Source organism: Danio aesculapii, chromosome 16 (assembly GCF_903798145.1).
Source record: "Danio aesculapii chromosome 16, fDanAes4.1, whole genome shotgun sequence".
In the NCBI taxonomy this organism is placed as follows: domain Eukaryota; kingdom Metazoa; phylum Chordata; class Actinopteri; order Cypriniformes; family Danionidae; genus Danio; species Danio aesculapii.
This window is the reverse complement of record NC_079450.1, coordinates 36,654,102-36,673,163: the sequence shown is the minus strand read 5'-3', so window position 1 is coordinate 36,673,163 and position 19,062 is coordinate 36,654,102. Positions and strand designations below refer to the sequence as shown.

The 19,062-nt window shown below is 36.1% G+C and overlaps 1 protein-coding gene across 1 annotated transcript; it reads left to right on the top strand.

Moving 5' to 3' along the window:
- The first annotated feature begins 5,409 nt into the window (after nt 1-5,409).
- On the top strand, nt 5,410-17,477 carry sbk3 (SH3 domain binding kinase family, member 3). Its single transcript, XM_056476257.1, is given in 7 exon segments — nt 5,410-5,738; nt 10,468-10,609; nt 13,291-13,334; nt 13,336-13,374; nt 13,376-13,501; nt 16,583-17,099; nt 17,102-17,477. Coding segments are annotated over 7 exon segments (1,035 nt in total). The 5' UTR covers nt 5,410-5,732; the 3' UTR covers nt 17,263-17,477.
- Nucleotides 17,478-19,062: the final 1,585 nt, after the last annotated feature.

Genomic DNA, 19,062 nt, shown 5'->3' with positions numbered 1-19,062 from the left:
ATAAGGTTGACCGAAAGTACTCTGCCTTTACAACACCTATGGGTTTATATGAGTACAATCGGCTTCCTCAAGGCCTTTGTAACAGCCCAGGAAGTTTCATGCACATGATGACATGCATTTTCGGTGACCAAAACTTCTTGAGTTTGTTATGTTATTTGGATGATTTGATAGTGTTTGGGCCTGATGAAATTACAGCACTGGATCGTCTTGAGATGGTTTTCAGCCGATTGAGGAAACATAACTTAAAACTTGCTCCCAAAAAATGTAACTTCTTAAGGAAATCTGTGTAGCGTTTAGGGCATGTTGTTGATGAGTTTGGAGCGTCCACAGATCCAAGTAAGGTGGACAGTATTTCCAAAATGACCGGATTGAATTTTAATGGAGGCTGATGGACTTACACCATCCCAGAAGCGCATACGGTCGTTTCTTGGGATGGTCAACTATTATCAGCATTTCATACCCAATTACTCCTCTGTGGCCAAGCCGCTTTTTGATCTTTTAAAGGGTCAGAAACAGAAGATCAAGTGGGGTCGTGCAAATAAACGGGTCTGTGTACCACAGAAGTTGAGTGTGACTGATTGGACATCTGAAGTACAGTTGGCATTTGAACATCTTAAGTTGGCCATGGTACAGGCGGTTGTCTTGGCTCACCCTGAATTCAGCCGCCCTTTTGTTCTTTCGACTGATGCTTCTTCAGACGGCATTGGGGCCGTTCTCTCCCAGGTCCAGTTAGGAGAATCTAGAGCTAGACCTATAGCGTTTGCTAGTAAGTCGCTTTCCCCATCTCAGCGAAATTACCCAGCACATCGCTTAGAGTTTTTAGCATTAAAGTGGGCAGTCTGCGAGAAATTCAGTCACTGGCTTAAGGGTCATGTTTTCACGGTATGGACTGATAACAACCCGCTCACACATATTCTATCCAAGCCCAAGCTTGATTGTTGTGAGCAGCGATGGGTCGCCAAATTTGCGGCATACAATTTCGACATCAATATATACCGGGCTCACAGAATGTTGTGGCTGATGCTTTGAGTAGAGTTCCATTTGTGAGATCTAATATTGGTTCTAGACTTTTAAGCGAATCGCATGACAGACTTTTAAATGAGGTGCAAGGACTCTCTGCTGGTTCAGTTCAGGATGCTTTAGGTGGTCTTGTGGATCTGAAGGGAAGCCAAACACTCCTTGTGGTGGTCTTGTGCATGTTAATTCTAATAGTGTTGCTGGAACATGCTTGGATAAGGAGGAGGTTGTGGCTGTGCTTGACTCACAAGAGGCATGGGATGAAGGTGCAAGACTTGCAGGATGAAGTGCTTTGTCAATCATAGAGCATCTTCCTCAGATAGTTTCTGAGCCAGAGAGTCAACTCATTTACTCCGAGCGTGATTTACGTGGGAAACAGCTCTCTGATAGTGTACTGTCGAGGGTAATTTTTTATGTGGAGCGTCATCGCAAACCATCCAGACGAGAGAGAGCTGGGGAATCTGTTGGGGTGCTCAGATACCTTAAGCATTGGGAGAAGTTTGTTATGAAGGACGGCATCCTCTACAGAATCTCCCATGATCAGCTGTCTAAAGGTAAGCGTTTTCAATATGTGGTCCCACAGTCGCTTCAGTTAGAGGTGTTGAGAGGCATTCATGATCAGGCAGGCCATCAGGGGCAGTCCAGAACTTTGGGACTTGCGAGACAACGTTTTTTTTTTTGTATTGCTAGAGATGTTAGAGAGCATGTACGTCATTGTCAGAGGTGTGTAGTCAGCAAAACTCCTGAGCCTGAGGGCCGAGCCCCCTTAGAGAGTATTGTGACCAGCAGACCACTACAATTGGTGTGCATTGACTTTTGGTCTGCTGAAGATCATAATAACAGATCTGTCGATGTCCTAGTGATTACTGATCACTTTACTAGGTTGGCTCAAGCTTATCAGTGTAATGATCAGTCTGCTAGACAGGTGGCACGTATCTTGTGGGATAAATACTTTTGTATTTTTGGATTTCCTGAGCGCATACATAGCGATCAAGGTGCTAGTTTCGAGGGCCAGCTGATTAGTGAGCTTCTACGGGTGTCTGGGGTGCAAAAATCGCGCACAACTCCTTACCATCCTATGGGAAACGGGAGTGTTGAGCAGTTTAACAGAACTCTAGGTGGTATGATTCGTGCTTTAGCCCCTGAAGCGAAACGTAATTGGCCGAGACAGCTGCAGTCTTTGACTTTTCTGTACAAATGTACTGTTCATGAGACTACGGGTTATGCACCATTTTATCTCATGTTCGGTAGATTTCCTTGCCTTCCAGTAGACCTAATTTTCCGCTCTGTTTTGGAAGATCACACAGTCACTTGCTATGACAAATACATAGGTTCTCTTTTGAAAGATCTGGAAGTGGCCTTGTCCATAGCTCAGACTCATGCTAAAAAGGAACAGCATAGACATACAGTTCTCTACAATAGGAGAGTCAAGGGTCAAGACATTGAAATTGGTGATCGCGTGCTGTTAGCGAACAAGGCTGCAAGAGGGAAGAGGAAGTTAGCTGACAAGTGGGCATCTACTATTTTTCTTGTAGTAGATAAGAATGTCGATACTCACATTTTTAAGATAAGGGATGTGAATACCGATCAAGTAAGAGTGGTGCATCGTAACTTGTTGCTACCTGTGAACTTTTTGCCACTAAACAAAGCAGAAGATCTGATAAGGTTCCTTCCTTGGTCGTATAAGCTGACTCATGTGAGGAAGCTGGTGATTCCTTGACAGGCGTAAATGTTGACAGTCCAGATCCTGAGTTGTATGTCAGAGATAAGATTGCACAGTCATCTGAGATTTCAGTGTCTACAGGCAATAATGATGGTTTGTCTCTTTACGGCAATGTTTCATCTGCTTCCGCAGTCAGTCATGGTCATACATCTGACTGGGTTTTAGGTCTATCCGAGAGTTGTTCGCAGTTGGGATCAACTGTATCTTTGATCAGTTTATTAGTAAGTCCAGAAAATGATTGCTCTGATGAATTGAGTACTATTGGAACTACTGATTTTGCAGTTGCAAGTCCTGCTCATTACGTCATTTCAATTCCTTTGTCTGATGTTGCCAATGTTGATGATGGGTTGTCTGTTTCAGACTCCAGAACGTTTATCCTCCCTCGGTCTCGTTTTGGACTTATACTGAAACCTGTGAATAGACTTTTGTGTACCATGTCTGGACAAAATGTTGTGACAATGCAGAATGAAAGAGTTTTGACTGTTTGAACATCTGTTTTCTTTTTCTAGATTATGGATAAGACAATACACGTTGTTCTTAGGGATTTTATTTATTGTACTTTATATAGTTTTTCTTTTCTCTTTATTTTTGCTTCCAATTGTAATTCTTTTTTTATGACATACCTGGATATGGTCCAGTTGTTTTTGTTTTGATTTGTGTTTGCTTATGTATATACCGTGATATGGAATTTTGTGAGATGTATGTAGGCATCTTACTGCCTGTGGATAGGTGTTTTTCATGCTCCGTCTTACTTTATTAATATTAACTTAAGAAAGTAGCGATTTCAAACATTTAGTTTATAATTCGGTTATATTATCATTAAGCATTAAGTTTGACTTGTGACATGTAGTTTTTGTAAGTTAAATGGCTTTTTATAAATGTCTACTGGATTGTGCTCTTTAGCAAGGCCATGCGGTTGATTTGATTTTCTATTTTATTTAGATGTTGTATGTCTGCAGCAAGCAATCCACTAAAAAGGGCTGTACTGTTTATTATTTCAGGTATGTCAATGTTTATTTGTTAATTGTGAATGTTACGTTTTGTGCTAAATGTTCATATGATTATCAGTTCATATATGGATATTAATGATGTAATAAGCAGATGCTGTGAGACAGCCATGCTGTGGATGTTGTATGTCTGCAGCAAGCAATCCACTAAAAAGGGCTGTACTGTTTATTATTTCAGAGCATTGCACACAACACAGAGGAAGAAGAGTTGAAGGACCGGAGAAGTTACATGAGCAGGCATAAAGGAAATTAAAACAAAAACCAAAACAAGAGCTAGTGCCCTCAAGAGTCCACATGAGGGCACTACAGCAGGTGTGACAAAATTCAAGCTTAGTGAACTCTGACCAGCGAAATAGCTGAATTGTCTGAGACCAATCGAAGATCAAAACATGGCCTCTCTGAACAGAAATTTTAAATATGGAGCAATCGCTCTCTTTTTTTAATACCTAATCATCTTGTTTAATCCCGCCCTTTTCACAGCGCCGTATTTCACAAGCTCAAACTCTAGTGTGACTGCGACATCAATAAAGAACTAAGCTAGACACAGGTGATGAACATAATCAGTAACTATGACAATAAAGAAGTATACAGGAACTAGAGGAGTAAAGGAAGCAGCAACAAAATCCAAACAAAAAGTCACACTAACACTAAAGGATTAGCTCATCCAAGAATTTTTTTACAGGTGTCTTTGGCATACAAAAGTGTATTTGGAGCATTGTATGTTTACAGTTGAACCACTGAAGTCACATGGAATGTTTTGGCCATATTTTTGGTGTCTTTTCTGGACTTCAAATGTTTCCAGATCATTTTCGGGCTGTCTATGGAGGATGTGAGAGCTCCTGGATATCATCTAAAATATCTTAATTCATGCTCTGAAGATGAACAGGGTTTGAAACAACATGAAAGTAAGTGATTATTAAGAGACTTTTCATTTTTAGTTTATTTTTAATCACATTTATGTGTGGAGTAAAAGGAAACTGAACCATGTATAGTTGTTTGCACTAGAAAACTATAGCTAAAACAATATTTAAATTGTTTATAACTTGTATTAAGAGGCATTTTCTTTCATTTGCTCACAAGTAGATGAGTGAAACTTTTACACCTGATGACTTTCAACCCTTTTTGCTGATTTCTTTGACAGTATAGACTCTATGAGTGGGACTTCTTCTAATCTTTTGATCTAAATGACAAAATGAGCTTGTAGAATTTGCATGTGAATGTAAAAGGAGACACTCAACCACACATCACACCAAATGCTCAATTTCAACCCACATTTAGAAGCGGTCAAAAGTTTACCATGCTTACATCTGTAATTAGTGTCTTCCACTAGTGATTGGATCCACAAAAATGCATTTTAAGAGCAGGTGTAAACAGGCCAGAATGTCTTGGTCGGGAGCCTGAGGGGTAATAAGATCTCCAAACTGTAAACACTTGTTGTCTCTCTTAAATCCGCCAGAGCTGCTGACGGAGCTGCCGATCTGCACAGTAGAAGGAATTCTACTAAGTATAAAGCGATAGCTCCTGGAGATCAGGAGAGATTGCAGAGAACAGCATGAATTGAAGAGAGTGTTGCGATTGACTGACAGACGGTGGAACACTATTGACGTACAAGAAGAGAGAGAAAGAGAGAGAGAGGAATGCATACCTCACTGCTGTAGTACAAGCTCTCTGGGATGGAAACATGTTGTGGAATTTTGGAGGGAAAAAAGGGAGAGCAAGAGAGAGAGAGAGAGAGAGAGGTGCAAGTGAGGGTCGTCAGGACTCATTAAGGATTGAGAAACGGAGAGAGAAGAGAGCACAGATATAAAAATACTCAGCAGCAACTGATCCTCAGAAGTGTGGCATCTGATTAAGTGCTTGTCGATCTGAGTTGTATGTTGATAACGAGCAATAGACAGCTGAACTCAGAGCTCAGTCTTATACAGATGGGAAGGAGAAACTGACTGTTTCCAAAGGCTTCCTGACAGACCTTGCTGCGCTGGACAATGACTGTGAGTCAAATGGAAACCCAATTGAGTTGAACACACATTCACAATCCGCAATGTACAGTAAAATTGAGATTTAGAGGCTTTTAGCTTTTCAATAAAATGTTTCTATATTTATTCTTTGGCAGTCTAATGTACAGACACATTTTTTAAAATACACTTTTGCATGTATTCTTTTTTCACACGCTAGCAATTTGTGTCTGTAGACTGTTTTCTTAAAATGTTTTATGGAAAATTATAGTTATAAATTCCTACTGCAGCATATAACGAGTTTGTAAATTACACAGTATTTAACTGTAATATAAACTACTTTACTGTTGGACATTGTGCAGTAATGCTACTGTGTTTTAAAGTTGTGAACATATATATTTACAGTAAGAGTATACAATAATATATACTGTATTCAGCAAGATGATCTGTGGTGTAAATGTAAAAACATGTTTTTTGCTGTAATTGATTTGCCGTAAGTAACTGTCGCCAGTAAGTTACTGTAGAATTCTACAGGACATTGTTAGCAGTGTAATACCAAACTACACAGTTTAATTCAAATCTACAGTGCTTAGCATAATAGAATACACCCCATTTTGTATATTGAAAAAAATAATATTCTTATCCATTTCTCAGTGAATATAGGCAATGTATTTTGGTACATAAAAAAACTGATTTATTAAAGATATATTTATTAAAATAATATATTTTTTACAAATATAAAGATAATATTTTATCTTTAAAATATAAAAAGAAATTAACTAAATCTTTTTTTTTTTTTTTTGCTTTAATATTTTCTATAACATAAATTTGGGTGTACTAGTTTTTGGACCGTTATCGTAAGTTATTTTGTTAGATAAGCTCCAGATTTGGCTTCAGTACTCACTAATCAATGCACAAATATAATATTGGATAGCTTCCTATTAAACATATGCATTAAAAGATAGATCTGTGAGGGTTGTGCTTGTATATGCTGAGCACTGTATATTTATAATGTTTTTAGTCAGTGATATGTTATATTATGTGTGTGTTAATATTTTCTGAATTATGGAGTGGTTAGAAGAGATTCCCGAAATGCACCCTGTTAAAACTTTTAACATAATGTGTCCAGGTTCAACATTTTGAAGCTGAACAAATGAACAAATATAACATTAAAGTGTAATAGTAAAAGTAAAAGCATTAATATTTTTGTTAGCCTGCAATGTGTTGCATTTTAATTATAACACATTTGTGTAGGTATATTTAATTATTTACTCCTATAAAGCTTCTATTCCTATCACTTACATAACCTTGTCATTATAAATGTCATCATTCATTGATGATTTTACTAATGGTGGGTTGTATATTGAGGCTTTTCATGAACAAGTCATGTCGATATAACTTGTCAGGTTTTATCCTGCTAAGTCCATTAAAGCTGTGTTATATTCTCCTGTGGTTAACATAAAGCACTCCAGTTGTGCTGCACATATCCAGTTGCATTCGCTCATGAACAATTCTGAGATTATTGCAGTGTAGGTACGTTTCATTAAAAGGATTGTGACTGCACTAATATTAAAAAGATCAATCAAAAACATTTATAAAAAATGCATTATTATGATTATTATTGTATAATTTAAATAACCATTTAGCCATTCTATTTCATTTAATTACATATTAAATGTATAAACAGCCATTTGTGCTGTTTGGCACCATTACAATATTTAATATACTGTACTTTGGATTTTAATTGTAGTAATTATGGACTGCAAAAGTTTGGAAATAAAAAAAGTTTGTCACTGGTGATTTAAATAATAAAGAGGTTTGTGCTATTTTTATATTTGTATTATTATTACAGTATTATATGACTTCAACACCATTCTTTCCGATTATTAAATTAACATTTACAGTCATTTGTAACTGTTGGGCCATGCCAGTATTGCAAGTTTTTACATTAATGTTATATTTCAATCCCAAGTCATTTTGAAAAACATTTGTAAATGAAAATATGTGGCCTTCACTGCAATTAAATGACAAAAAATCTAAAACTTGCTAAATTGTTGTTGAATGAATGTGATAAAGTTCATAATGATTAACAGTGTAATAAACACAAAATAAACTTTATCAGCTGCATGAAATTCAGTTTTCAGATTAACACTTTACTGTTAGACTATTACTGTACAATCACAGACATGAAGGCTGCATGGAAAATGTAACAAGCTAAATCATGCAGCTCCAATCCTGGCACTTTATCAAAAGCCACTGCCAGACACTTCTATCAGTAAGATAATGACTGCAGTGCCAAAAACACACCCATCTATGCCCACTTCAACAAACACATACTAATGTAACACAATATACCACACAACTGTTATCCAGGACCACAAAAACCTATGTTACATGTGTATATTCGTGCGAATAAACCAAATTGTCAACTTGAGCATTTTTATGCCAATAGTCATTATATTTTAAGTAAAGATCATGTTCAATAAAGATATTTGTAATTTTTCTAATGTAAATGTATAAAAACTTAGGTCAATACTTGAATCGAACTTAGTTGACGCTTTTGTCCAAGGTGATTTACAACTGAGGAGGCATTCAGCGATTTAACAAGAAGAGACAAACGCACTTCATAAACGCAGTGTGGGTTTTTTTAGAGATATGGATTTCATTGTAATAAAGTGGTGCAAGTGTCAGTTAAAGTGTCAGAGAGATGAAAGAGTGTGTTTTCTACAGGTGGTTTGTCAAGCCCACTCACCTGTGTGAGGTTTTAAAGGATTTCAGAAGTTTTATCTTGGCCAAATATTGTCCTATCCAGTGTTAAATTTGACAAAATTCCATAAGACTTTAATTTACTAAAAATGTTTTGGTTGAATTTAAGTGTAATTTAATTAATATTGTTTACATAGATTTATACAAAATATTCTATTTTAAAATAAAAATAAAATGTCTCGTTTAAATATGCAATATAGCTTTTCCATTGAAGACACGTTAGATAAGCATTGTTATACACATGTAAGAACAGTAACTTATTAAAACGCAGGATTTTGCAATTATTTAGAAATCTCTTTGTTTCAATGTGGTAAACTAGTCTTTTTAACCAGTATATCAAAATGTTTCAAGCCTCACGCATCACACACCAAGATTTATTCTGATTGGATATTTTCCAAAAAAAAAACATCCCTCAATCATATTTTCGGCTCGTTTTTATTAGTCAACAAAAATGTCGGTATATTTTTATCATAGTTGTTATCATCATCACTTAAGTTCTTGTTTTTGTCATTAGAAACTTGTTGTTGTCATGAAAATTGTGATGAAAAGTTTTCATCAAGGAAATGAACACTGGTCCTATCCCAACAATACATCAGTGAAAATAATATTTATTCAGTTTTCATATTATGTACATCTCATGTTTCAAGAAATTGACACTTAAAATTGAAATTGTGTAATTTTGGTCCACAATTAATGTTCTCTTAATATTCCTGTTGCTCTGCTAGTTTTAGTCAAGCTTGCATTGACTAGCAAAGCCTAAGAGCGACACACGTAAGACTGGTGTGACGCACTTTTCTAGGAAATTTAATCAGTCAATGTTCCTGATAAATATATAGTGTGTAATGTAAATACAAGCCTCTTGACTTGTGTTATGTGGAACATGTACCGTCAGCTGTCTCAGGGTCATTGAGGTGTTAATGGCTCATGGTATTGTTTGACCATCCTCTGTCCGACATAAAACTGAAGGCTGATGAAAGAGCTGGCAGATGGGAAGTTATGCTGTTATGCAACTCTTATTATTATTACACAGCTCTATGAAATACATGGATACGATTTAATTGGGGAATTCTGTCCGCAGGCATCTTTGGTGTAATTGAGAGTGTGATCAATGTGCAATTTTCTAAATGTAGTTAAAAATGTTGGGTTTATTAACCAAATGTTTGGTTAAATCTGGACAAACCCAACCTCTGTTTTAGAAAGTGTAGTTTATATAGTTTAATATAAGTGGAATCATTTATCAGTTATTAGCATCTTATCCAACAATTTTGTGTTAAAAGATGTCTAATAGATGTCCAATTGTAGATGTCATGACTAAAACAAGTTTAATTTTCTTTTATCTTTGCCATGATGACAGTAAATAATATTTGACTACATATTGTTCAAGATAATTCTATACAGCTTAAAGTGACATTTAAGGCTTAACTAGGTTAATTAGGCAGGTTAGGGTAATTAGGCAAGTTATTGTATAATGTTGGTTTGTTGTAGACTATCAAAAAAATGTAGCTTAAAGGAGCTAATAATTTTGTCCTTAAAATTGCTTTAAAAAAATAAAAACTGCTTTTATTCTAGCTGAAATAAAACAAATAAGACTTTCTCCAGAAGAAAAAATATTATTAGACATACTGTGAAAATTTCCTTGCTCTGTTTAAACATCATTTGGGAAATATAAAAAAAAAAAAAGAAAAAAAATTCAAAGGGGAGCTAATAATTCTGACTTCAACTGTAATAGATTTTCACTGACATCCAGTCTCGTTAGCCAAGATGTCCATGTTTGGACATCTATTAGATGTCTTTTAAAACGTAATAAAAGGCTTGCAAGAGGTATCATGAAATAATAATCAGCTCAGAAGTTTAACATCAGTATAAATTCAAGATATATTTTGCTTTAATTTTCAAAAAGATAATTGTTGCTGTCATAAAAGTGTAGGCCTCACTTAGGAAGCTGACATGAAAATTATCAATGTATGATTAAAATAGTTATTTCTTTTTTCATCCCCAGACTGCACCTGGCGAGCTGGATGAGCTGTGCTTCCTCACAGCTCAATCCATGACACACTGGTGAACATCAGAGCACTTCAAACTCATCAAAAACGGGAGAGGGTTCTTACGGCAAGTGATGCTGGCCATGCATCAAAGGAGAGGTCAGTTAAGCTCCAAACTATAACAGCAATGCGTCAAGTTCACATACTTACTACTCTATACTATATGGTACATTACATAAACAAAAACAGTAAACGAGAGTACTCAGTGATGTACAACTTAAGCCTAGGTCCGGAAGCGGCTTCCAGAGGACACTTTACTATCCCTATAGTCATGATAATAGAACATGGTGAATGTGTATATGATAATACATCTTCCAGATGGCATTCCAGATGGTTGGATTATTCCAACTTCCTATTTGGAAATCACTTCATAGAACAGTGCTTTGAACAATCTTGACCTCGGCGGGACGAGTCATTGATGTCAACTTTCAAGATGGTGGCTAATTCTTCTGGTGAGATTAGCGCAGAGCTACCCCATGTTCATTCATTAATTTTCCATTCACTTAGTCCCTTATTATCAGGCGGTTGCCACAGCGGAATGAGCCGCTAACTATTACTGCATAAGTTTTACGCAGCGGATGCCATCCAGCTGCAACCCAGTACTGGAAAACAACCCTGCACTCTCGCCTTCACACACTCCATACACTACAGCCATTTAGAGTTCATTCAATTCGCTTATACTTTCATGTTCTTTGGACTGTGGGAGAAACCATAGAAAACCATGTCAACACGGGGGAGAACATGCAAACTTCACACCGACTGACCCAACCGGGCTTGAACCAGCAACTGAGAGCAACAGTGCTAGACCACTGAGCCACCGTGTCGCCCCAATATGTAAAATGTCAAATTAAACTTACATTTATTAAAATATATATATAAATATATAATAAGCTATAAATAACCTAAACTAAATAGTTGGGAACCCTAATAAAAAAGACCATTAGTGAGATATATAACTTGTAAAGTGCAATATAGAATATTACCATCTTTTTTGTTTTGCATCATCTGTTTTTAAAGCGACTACCGGCATTTACTTCTAATTTTGTTTTTGCCATAAATGGAAGCAATACGCCATTAAACATGCAAATGTGTCGTGCGATAGGCTGTAACACATTGATAGGGAACTATTAAAGGTTAACTCTGAGATTATACATTATTCAATTCAATTTACTTTATTACGCTTTCACAATAATTATTGTTCCAAAGCAGCTCATAAATAAATTACAGTTACAGTTTTCTCATTCGCTTTGGTGCATTTCTCACAACACTATTTACATTTGCACAACAGTTAATGCATTTCTCAAAACAATTAGTACAAACTGCAAAACCTAGTTGATAAACCTGTAAAAGCACGTCACTTGCTCAAAATGGATAGCTCATTCCTCAAAATCGAGTAATGATGTCAATGAAAGTGTCAGTGTCATCAAGATGAAAAGTCCTGACACCATTGTTTATGAACATGATAGTCAAATGGCTTTGTCATGTTTTCATTATGACGAGTTTACTCTGTAAATGTCTTCCAATGCAAAAAGTCAGATTTTGGTGACACGTCCTGAAATGCTCAAGACAGCACTAGATACTATTTGCACAGCCATTTGAAAACTTCAGTAAAGTTAGACATCACTGCATTTAGTGAGGTATCTGAGTACAAACACACTGAAGATGTATGTTGAAATTTTTACTGCATTTGCTCTTGCAATTCCAATTATTCACAGCATGCGCAAAAGAATAAATACCCCCTTATTTACAACAAACTTAAAGTTCCTTGGGTAGAGCTTTTCACAACTGTAAACAATATTGCAGTACATATTGGAACTGAACCTACAACATACATAGTTGTACATTTGGTATATTTGGTAAATCATTCGTGAAATTGTTCAATTTAGAAGACAGTTTCTAGGAAAAAAAAAAAGATTTACAATTTTGGTATGTACAATGTAATGACTCAAGTAATGAAATGAGAACTATTAGTTTTGTCTGGAATGACTATTCAGCATTCACAAGTTTAGTTGAATTTTGACGTGACAAGACATAAGCAAATGATAATGTTATAAAACAGCAGAGAGTTGTGTGAAAGCAACTGATGCATGTCCAAAGCATTAGCAATTTGTTGGAAGGAATGAGAAACTGCTACTATGATGTGCACAAAAGACTAACTGTTTGAGAAATGCATTAACTGTTGTGCAAATGTAAATAGTGTTGTGAGAAATGCACTAAAGCGACTGAGAAAAACTGTAAAATCAGAAAAGTTAAGGAGTGATGTATAGGGTTGGCAATATATAAATGTAGTTGTCCTGCAGTTATACGGTAATACAGTGTCCTTTTATAAGTAATAATGTTTACATGTAGTAATATTTATACATTACATCTAATTACATCAGAATTTCTTCATACTACTCATATTCATACTACAGACTACTTCAATGTGGTAATGTCACTGGCTCATGACATTTCCTGCTTGCTATCAAACTACTTCATAACTGTAAAAAGAGGGAATTCAACCATAATGCAACATCAAAACAGCTATCATAACATTATTTATCAATATGTGGATATTTTTGGATTCTTGGAAAATATGGAAGTGAAAAAAGTAAAACAGGAAATACGTTAGGACCATTGTTATTGTTAACCTCCCTCAAAATGGTCTATATTGAATATACTTTTCTAATTGTCATGTAGTACATTCAAATTCTAAAGTACTATGAGATTGCTGTGTATTTGGTGGACTATTTGGGTGAAAGAGAAGCCACTTCTGACTTGAGCAACTCTCGCTCTTCCAGGAACCCCCAATGGCCCTACAAAGTTCTTCCCGCGGCGCTCCACTCCTCCTTCAGGCATTTCTGCGTGAATATAACCTGTCGGTGGTGCTTCTGCACGCACCCATCGTCTGACCCCGGGCGCTGGGCAATCTTCTACTATACTCCCTCTCACTACGTCTTCGCCCAGGAGGCTGGTCTTTATGGTGACCTCTATAATGTCATCGTCTCAGAGGTCAGTACATGTTGACTGATTGATGTTCTTTTCATTCACAAAAACTAAATTTATACATTTTTCAATTTTAAGTCAAGGTTTAAACCCTAAAGTTGTTCAAAGGAGATTTTTAGATAACCATTACAGTGGCCAATGAAGGTAGAGCTGTAATTTTTTGGGATAGAAATGGAATCAACAATTCTTTTCTCAGTCAGCATATTACTTTTCATTCATGGCACATGAACATGCTGTGTCCAATTTTATATTTATCTTTAATGCGGAAATGTGCACGTTTGCGGAAATTTTCCTGATTCACCTCCCTATGGGAGAAATTACTAGGGACAAATAAACAGTAAAAAATGGTCAGATTACTTTGATTATACAAACAAAGCAGCATCATATAATAAAAAAATATCAGTTTGCAACATCAAGGAGCCTAACGAGCTGTTTTTTAACGTCACAAAAATGAATGGAAGTGAAATGACTCGGAAGTCTCGAGCCAAAAAAAGATTTAAATGGCTGCGCCAGCTCGTACGCGAAGAATAAGGTGATACATGTTTTTTTTTATTGTAGATTTTTATTTACTTTTATTATGTAAAGCCTAACCAGAGACGAGGGCTGCAGACTAGCTTTATGCTATAGGCCTATGCACATGGCGTTGGTTGTCTTTGTATAACAATGTCAAGTTATATTGTGCCTGTGAACAAACTAAATCAAATCTGCACTGGAAATAACCATAACTTTATAGCATTAGAAAATAAGAGTGTGATGTTTATCTGCAACGGCAGATGTTCGATGAGATTCTGGCAAGAAAAAAAAAAAGTAGAAACTTATTTTAAACAAGATAAAGTTTTAGCATCATGCATCTGTTGTGTTTTCATATGGAGCTCAAAACCTTATACTTTATTTGTACGTTGTGTACAATATATACTAATTTTAAAGCAAACTTGTCAAACATATCAGTATTGTTAGTCATTTGCTGTACAACAGGTAGGATCAAAAGAATGAAACCATTAACTAAACTGAAAGAAAGGCACTGCAATTTACATTTTCACAAATATGGCCTTATTTAGATGTTTTAGCATGAAATACCTTACTAACTTTTAGAAATGACAAGATAGGCCTTGGATAATCACTGAAATAGTCATTTCAAACAAAGTCTTTGATTTCAACCAGTTTCTTTCAGAGAACCTGAAAAATCCATTGCGTTCCCGTTTGACTTAAACTTTAGAATTGACTCTCAGTCCCACCACATGCAGAGCCACACGACAGTCCTGACCTGGAAATTATGATGATACGTCATTTTGTTGTGACGTGTCTCCAGGGAACAGTGTGTCTTGATTATTCAGGCACGTCCCATGTTCTCTGATACAGTCCTGTGTTCTCACTCTCCTGCCAAACACAACTGTTTCCTATCAGCAGCTTGATACATTAATGCAAGTTAATGAGAGGACTCGACGTACTGTCGTGAAGCAGATTAAACACATACACACATTTTCCGACATCTCATTAATCTTTCCCACTTCTTACAAGTTAGCTTGTTGTATTAGAATAACTGGAATACAAATAAATGAATGTATAAATGTATTATAGATGAATGTATACCAATGATAATGTTGTTGACACAATAGAAAATAGGAAACAATACTGTAGGGCTAAAATAACAATAGATATTAAGTAATAATAATAATAATAATAATAATAATAAGTAATAATAATAAGGAAATAACATGGTACTGATAATAAACAATATTGAAAAAAGAAATAGGTTATCATAAGAGTAAATAAACAATCAAGCAAACATGAATGTACAAATGATGAATGAATTAAATAAAATGGCTGAATAAATAAACGGCTGAGTGTTGAATGGACATGGACAGCTTAGTAAACATTCAATGAATGGACAGATATATTTAAATTGCAATAACAATATTACAACATCATAAATAAAAATGATAAGAAGCACAAATTGGATGAATGAATGAATAATAAAACATACTATTGGATTGGCAATGATTGCCTTCTGATGATGAATACAAGAATGAATGAACAAGTGAAAGAACCAATTAATGGATGTATGAATGGAATCAATGAATGCATGATGCATGATTGAATGAGAGAAGAACAAATAATGGATGAATTAGGGAAATTTGAATGGACGGATGAATGAAATGAATAAATGAGTGAAAGGATGGATTGATGATGAATGAGTGGAAAGAACCAATGAATTAAGTAAATTACTGAACAATGAATAATGGAGAGGGAAAGAGGGAACAAATACATGGATGGATTGAATGAATGAGGGAAAGAACTAATTAATGGATGGATGAACGAACAAATGAATGTATGGATAAATTAATGAAAGGATAAACAAATAAGAGAAGAGCAAGTTAATAAATGAATGAATGGGGGACATGAATGGATAGATGAATGAATGGATGAATGAGGGCAAAGACAAATTAATAGATGGGATGGATGAAGGAATGGATGAATAAATTAATGAATGATGATTAATGATGGAATAAATGAGGGGGGGAAACAAACAACGAATGAACAAATAGATGAGGGAAAGAACAAATGAATGGATGAGGGATAAATAAAAATAATAAATTAATAATAAGATAAATTATGTATTAATGCCATGAACGTGAATGAATATATTACACCATATGAATGAATGGATGGATGAATAACCGATTAAATGAATGGGGAAAATGAATGAATGAGCAAAAAGAAATGGATGAATGAATGAATGAATAAATAAATGACATAAATAAATGTATTGCTACATATGAAATAAATGGATGAATGAATGAACAAATGATGAATGAAGGAAACCATAAATGAATGGATCGGTGATTGAATGAATGGATAATGAATGAGGGAAAGTTTAAATGGACGGATGAATGGATGAATAAATGAATGAAAGGATGGATTGACTGATGAATGATTGAATGAATGAGGGAAAGAACAAATGATTAATTAAATAATGAATAAATGAATTAATGGACATAGTGTGGCCTGAAATTAGAGCAAATTAAATAAAAAAGAATACTATGTATAATGTGACAGTGATAAAGTGTGCGTGTGTGTGTTGTGCAGGCTGGTGTGAGTGAGGACTGTACCCAGCGAGTGATGTCTCAGCTGAGCGGTGCCGTCTCTCACCTGCACTCACTGGGCTTCGTCCACCGCGACATCAAGCCTGAGAACATCTTTCTATGCGACCGCTCCTGCCGCTGGGTCAAAACTGGGCGACTTCGCTTGGCGCGACCACAAGGCACAGAGGTGCGTGCTGTCTGGTACAACTCCCCCTTTTGTGTGCCCGAGGTGGAGCCCGCCAAGACACTCAGCGAGACAGAAGACGACATCTGGATGACCGTGGAACCCAGTCTGGACACCTGGGCTTTAGGGATTCTTATTTACTGCCTGCTGACCAGCTGCTTCCCTTGGGAGGAGAGCACTTCTGATGACCCATCCTACTGTAAATACATAGACTGGTTCAATCGGGTCGGTCAGAGAGATGAGGGTGAAGTAGAAGTGGCTGCTCAGTTTGACTCTTTGAGCTCACTGGTGCTCGAGCTGCTAAGGAAGCTGCTCAACCCAGAGCCCAGGCTTCGTCCCGGCCTGACGAGATACTGTCTTACCTTGGAGGATCCTGGCTATTGAAGACGGAGAAAGAGGAAAAGCGGAGAGAGCAGGAAGCCCGTGTGGAAGCTAAGAAGATGCTGGACAGAGGAGGAGTGGAAGAGGAGAAAGAGTTCCTGGGACGGAGAGAGAGATGAAATGTCACGAACAATTTTTCAAAAAAGATGTACTTTAATTTTTACATTTTATAGTATTTTTGTAGGTTTTGTATAGTGGGTTTTATTGTGAATTACTTTATTTTGTAAATACATGTAAACTTTTTTTAAAGATGTGAAATTTTTACAAATTTGTTGTACTGTGGTCCCCCAAAAAATATTATTAACCCATTCAGACCTGAATTATGTTCCAAATTTCAGAAAAAATGTAAAAAGTATAATTTTCACAGTTCTTGAGGCTCCCGTTAATGAGATCAAATTATTATAAAAAAAAATTTCATCACTCTTTAGTTGTATTTTTTTTGTCCATTGTAGTGACATCAGCTCCAAACAGTTGTACTTCTATGAGGCCTCTCAAAGTCGTTCACAGCATGCAGGTTGGAGCGGAGTTTGAAAAAACGATCTCGAGACATGGTATCCTTCCAATATTGAAAATTCCAATATTGATTCTGGAGGACCAGTACATTCTCACTCTAGGAATACCAAGCACGCCCATCACCATATGTAGGCCAACAAGGACTTCAATCTCAGAAGCTGAGGCAGTGTTGTAACCCTTGACTGCCTTTTGTTCCGCATATATATTGTCATTGTGCTCATCAGCTTAAAACATCTCACTTGGAACATACTGCTTGAAGTAGCCATATGGTGTGAGTGGCTCAGGAGGGTCAGTGGAAGGACTTTCCCATGTAGTCTGTACTGGGGTAAAGGGGGTGTGACGCCAATGAATATCACTTTTCTTTGTGACATTCCAAAGTAATGTTCTACATCTGCGTCATGGTCATGATCTTCTCTGTCTTCTTGATCCTGACTTTCCTCTGCCTCAACCTCAATTTCTCCCCCTACCTCTTGGTAACAGTGGTTCATCTCTGTCTTGCCCTGAAATTGTTAGCAGAAACTGCCCCTTACAAAACAACATAAATGTTTTATATTCTAATTCATATTGATAGAATATTATAAAACCATATATGCAGATATATGGTATAGCAGCTTTCAATTAATTGAGGAGCATTTAATTGTAATAAAAGCCTTAACTAATTAATTAACTAACTATCCCTAATCCTACACTTAGCAACTGTTGGAGATCTATCAACTGTATCTCCTTCCTCATCACTCAACATATTGTCCACATCTGAGACATTTCCATCTGCTATTCATTCAAGGACTTCAAGAACTGTGTACTCTGCATATGAAATTGTTTCAACAAAAAAAAAATGGGCATTGATATACATTTTGAATATAAAAAAGCTCAACCAGCATTGCTGGAGATTTAATTTTAATAACAGACCTTTGAACCCACTGTCCATCGTAATGGACAAACATATTTTAAAAAATCCTGATCTAAAGCTTGTAATTCTACAATCGATTTGTAACTTTAACTAGTAAGTTAAATCCCTCTTTTTTACATACAATCTATCTATCTATCTAATATCTGCAAATATGTCAATACATCTGAATAAAACCATGTAAATGTGGCCTACTTGTGTGTTTGGAATGAAGTGCTGCCATGCTGCTTTTTAGTTCAGTGGATTTTTTTCAAATTACGACATGCAGAGCCTTACTGCCATTTATTGGATGAAAAATGTCCACTCTCATGGACTGTAGGCTTAAAATTTGGTGAAAGGCTGCAGAAGTGAAAAAAACATGGGATGTCATGTGATGTCCACTGTAATGGACGCAGGGTCTGAAGGGGTCAATCAATATATAATATATCCATATTTATATATGGTAATTAAACATAAAAGAAACATATCAACAGACAAATAAACATATTCTAAAAATAAC